Below are 5,109 nucleotides of genomic sequence, written 5' to 3' on the forward strand. Positions count from 1 at the left end.
CACACACACACACACACACACACACACACACACACACACACACACACACACACACACACAAATACACCATATATATGAATAAAAATTCAAGTCTTTTGAGTCAAAATTAAAGACATTTTTCAATCTTAGCATTTCAGGCCTCGGCCATCCATTATGGCATTGTCTGCTGGTCAGGCAGCATCTCGGACCGGGACAGAAAGATACTGGAGCGACTGGTCAGGAGGGCCAGTTCTGTCCTGGGCTGCTCCCTAGACACTCTGGAGGAGGTGGGCAACAGGAGGATGCTAGCTAAGCTAAAAGCTATGATGGACAGTCCCTTCCACCCCCTCCAGCCCGCCCTGACAGCACTAGGTAGCTCCTTCAGCCAGAGACTGTTACACCCGCGCTGCAAGAAGGAGAGATACCGCCGCTCGTTCCTACCGACTGCTGTCAGGCTGCTGAATAAAAAATAAAATGATGTGAAAACAATTGTAAATAGCACAGCGACCTTATCTATATCTATATTTATATTGCACTTAATTGAACGGTGTACATTTATTTTGTGAATGCAAACACTTTGTTTTTCTTCTTTCTTCTTTCTACCCACAATCTTGCTGCTGTAGACTGTAAATTTCCCCAGTGTGGGACAAATAAAGGATATCTTAAATCTTAGCACTCAAGGTGGGATCTACATATATGATGTGTATGTGTGCAAGTACAGCTAACTAACGCAAGTAGAGATCCTGAGTGCATAGTGGTTAATGCGTAAATACGTGTGAGTAAGCAAGATTGCATGACTTTACTTAGGACGCATGAAATTTAGTAGGGACTCTTCTTGACTTGTTTGATTTCTGCCACAGTAACTTGACTTGCTAGGAACTTGAAGGGTAAGACTGCTCATGACTGGCCTTTCAGTGACTCCCAGTGGATCATTGAAACCCCCCCAAAAACTACTTTCCAATGAATGAAAAAGTCTACACACCAATGTTCAAATTGCAGGTTTTTGTGAAAATGAGCTGAAGACAAATAATTTCAAAATTATGCGAATCCGTCACAATATTGCTGAACATTTATCTTTGCCTGAATATTTCAGGATCAGCTCTTTGGATTTGAAACAAAAATTTAATGGTTTCTATTTTTGGATTATTTATTCATGTATTTGCTAGGCAGGTCAAATGCAAATATAAATTCATATAGAGTAGAGACACGAGATACCGTACATTTAAATATTCATGAAAATATAACACCCGGTATGATTTACACTCACGCAAATATAATATTATTAATAAACTAATCCATGCATTCCCAGGACTTTGTAAAACACGTTTCCTTACCTGAGATTCATAGGGCAGAAAGGCTACATGGATTTCAGTCAAGGCCTTCATGGCTTTGGAGGCGCGAGAGTTGGTCAAGAGACCAAACATGGAGTCTGGAATTGCTGCAGTAAATCAAACACAAACGTGTTATTTAAATCCATAAACATTCCCTCAGTGAAGCAATAAATGCTAACGTTAGATTGTGTTTCATTTTAAGAGATGTGCGCAGATATTAAGCCCCATATAACTTGAAGGTTGCGGTTTATTCTAATAATAACTGTGTCCCTCAGCAGTGAGCAAGCCATCCATCCATCCATTTTCTGATCTGCTTATCCTCACGAGGGTCGCGGGCGTGCTGGAGCCTGACCCAGCTGTCTTCGGGCAATAGGCGGGGGACAACCTGAACTGGTTGCCACCCAATTGCAAGGCACATGCAGACAAAAAAACCACACGCGCTCACACTCAACCTTGGGACGATTTAGAATGTTCCATTAACCTGCCACGCATGCTTTTAGAATGTTGGAGGAAACCGGAGAACACGGAGAAAACCCACGTAGGCACGGGGAGAATATGCAAACTCCACACAGGAAGACCGGAGCTGGAATCGAACCCGACAGCCCTGCATGCACTGTGAGGCGGACATGCTAACCCAGGGGTGTCAAACATACGGCCCGCGGGCGGTACCCGGCCCGCAAGGATGTTCAATCAGACCCGCAGGATAATTTAAAAGTGAAAAAAATGCATAAAAGACACAGAATTAATATTTTTAATAAGGTGCAATTCATTGAGTATCCGCAAGGGGGCACTGTTTTGATCAGAGAAGAAGACAACAGCAGCCTCAGTCTGTCACTGAGACAGACCCATGACAGCAGACGCTATCAATAGCACTCTGACATTTACACATTTAATAGCACTCTCCTGAGTTTGTAAGGTGTAGGCAGGGATTACATTTAGATTTTATATGTACGTGTAAATGGTTTAAAACTTCCTTTCTTTATAAATCTCGTTTAATCTTAAAGTGCATCTCTATATTTTTCAATACCAATTACTTGTTAAAGTTTGTACAATCAGTGGAATCAGTTGCAATGCATATTTGTGAATGATAAAACTAAATTGCACATTTGTCGAAGGAAATGTAAGGTGCTCCCTGAAATGTTTTGTAAAAGATATGTTCATTAAATTTCAACATTTTCCTAATGTTCTTGTGCTTCTTTATACCAAAACAAAGGAAAGACATATTGTTTTGGTTATTTACAGCAAAGTATGGTATCATTTTAATGGTCCGGCCCACTTGACATCTACCGAGGCCGTATTTGGCCCACTATGTGAAATGAGTTTGACACCCCTGTGCTAACCAGTCGACCACTAGTGTGCAAGCATTTTTGTAAAATATTATAGAACAGTGTTTTTCAACCTTTTTTGAGCCAGGGCACGTTTTTTACATTGGAAAAATTTTGCGGCACACCACTAACCAAAAATGTGATAAAATGACACTCTGAACAGTGTATTTAATTAAAATATAATTTCTCAGTTTATTTATACTCAATCAGTGTGAAACCTGGGGCTGTTTAGATCAGGGTTTTTCGAGCTTGAAAATGTGAACCCCCCCCCCCCGCTTATTTTACCAACTAACGTGTTATATTGTTACTATAACCGTTTTTAACATTGAAGAATGACGTTATAACAGCTTGAATTGGAATCTAATGAACACAAAGAAAACAGTATTTTATCATCTTTCATATTTATTGTTTCACCGTCGTCCTGCATTCATGCGGCACAAATTCGCTTGTCTCTCGTCGAAACACAAGGCAATTGGCTAGCTGTTGCTGCTCCCTAGCGGTATGGGAGGGTACTACATGATTACTTTCTGGGCGAAAGACCGCACAGGCATAAAAATTGGATATTTTCCCGCGGCACACACACCGGTTGAAAAACACTGTTATAGAACATTACATGTCCAGTGTATTGTTATTTTTAAATATTATAACAACCTATTGCATGTGTTTATTTCAAGATGAATCTACAAATAGCTTTGTGTTACTCACTGTCGGTGAAGAAGACATGGGCTGCCCTATACCTCGGAGACCGTGGATCTCTGAAGTCATCAATCAGACCCTCAACGGACTGTCAACAGAAAATGAGACGATTTCTCATGATCTTGTGTAAAAAGTAGTTACTTCTGAAATGATACATGACTGTGAGCAAAGACACAATTCCTTTACATTAGGAAATGCATTGGTGACTGTTTGGAGTACAGTATAACAATGAAATAATAAAACAACTACAGTATTTACATCCCTGCGTTTCCCATCAAATCAAGCAGGCACCATTAGTGCCACAGCAGTAGGCAGGTTTCCAGTTGTAGCTAAAATATGGGTCATTCGCAGGCTGGGACAGCGTCTTTAACACCGTGTTACATGACCTTTTCTTTGAACAGCATTCAACAAACGTTTAAGAAGTGAGGACCCAAATTGTTGAAGCTTTGTCGGTGGAATTCCTTCCCATTCAGCTCTTCAACAGTGCAGGGTCTCCATTATTGCATTTTACACTTCATCACGCACCACATATTTTCAACGGGAGACAGGTCTGGACAGCAGGCAGGCCAGTCTCGTACCCTCACACTTTTAACCTCTACTACGAAGCCACACTGTTGTAAGAATGTGTTTTGGCATTGTCTTGCTGAAATAAGATGGGATGTTCATGAAAAAGGCGTTGCTTGGATGGCAGCATATGTTTCTCCAAAACCTCTATGTACCTTTCAGCATTAATGCTACCATCACTGATGCCATTGGCACTAACACAACCCCATACCATCACAGATGCTGGCTTTTGAACGTTGTGTCCATGACTGTCCGGTTGCTTATTTACCTCTTTCGTTCAAAGGACATGATGTCCACTTCTTCTTCTTCTTCTTCTCCTTTCGGCACGTCCCTATTCAGGGGTCGCCACAGCGAGCCAGTAATTTCCATCCGCCCCCGTAAACCGACCTACCAACTCGCATGGTCGTCTTGGCAAAAGTTTTACGCCGGATGCCATTCCTGACGCAACCCTCCCCATTTCTCCGGGCTTGGGACCGGCACTGGGGAACAGTGCACCCCCAGGGGAGGGCACTGCCCCCCAGCGGCTGGGTTCAAAGGACATGATGTCCACAATTTCTAAAAAAAAAATTTGAAATGTGGACACTTCAGACCAAAGAACACTTTTCCACTTTGCATCAGTCCATCTTTGATGAGCTCAGGCCCAGAGAAGCCTAAATTCTTTGCAATAGTACGTTAAGGGACATTGTCGTGAAACTATTGTCCCACCTAGTTGTTCACAAAGAGGTGACCCTTGCCGGATCTTTGCTTGTGAATGACTGAGCAATTCAGGGAAGCTCTTTTCAAAGCCAATCATGGCACCCACCTGTTCCTAGATAGCCTGTTCACCTGTGGGATGTTCAAAACAGGTGTTTGATGGGCATTCCTCAAATATCTTTTGTCTTTTTTGCCTCTAGTTCCAACTTTTTTGAAACGTGTTGCAGCCATAAAATTATTGAAAGATAGTGATAATTTGCTCAAAACAATGTTTGTTAGTTTGAACATGAAATCTTTTTGCAGTGTATTCAATTAAATATAGTTTGAACATGAGTTGCAAATCATTGTATTCTGTTTTTATTTGTGTTTAACACAGAGATGAAAGTGGACTTTTCTGAAAATTCCGGAAAAAATAAATAAATAAATAAATAAATGTGTGTGTGTGTGTGTGTGTGTGTGTGTGTGTGTGTGCGTGCCCACACGCACGCGCGTGTGAGACATCTCTTCCTGGCGAGCCGCCA

The 5,109-nt window shown here is 41.6% G+C and overlaps 1 protein-coding gene across 2 annotated transcripts in view; it reads right to left on the reverse strand.

Annotated features, from left to right (window-relative positions):
- LOC109531989 (syntaxin-binding protein 1-like) overlaps positions 1 to 5,109 on the reverse strand; it is a 29,118-nt gene that overhangs the window by 16,123 nt on the left and 7,886 nt on the right. For both annotated transcript variants that reach the window (XM_019896660.1, XM_019896574.1), the window contains exons 5-6: positions 3,341 to 3,419; positions 1,314 to 1,417 (exon numbers count right to left, since the gene is read on the reverse strand). In XM_019896660.1, coding sequence (XP_019752219.1) covers positions 1,314 to 1,417; positions 3,341 to 3,419 — 183 coding nt within the window. The remainder of the gene's footprint in view (positions 1 to 1,313; positions 1,418 to 3,340; positions 3,420 to 5,109) is intronic.

The sequence above is a fragment of the Hippocampus comes genome, unplaced genomic scaffold (genome assembly GCF_001891065.2).
Source record: "Hippocampus comes isolate QL1 unplaced genomic scaffold, H_comes_QL1_v1.1 scaffold179, whole genome shotgun sequence".
NCBI classification, from domain to species: Eukaryota; Metazoa; Chordata; class Actinopteri; order Syngnathiformes; family Syngnathidae; genus Hippocampus; species Hippocampus comes.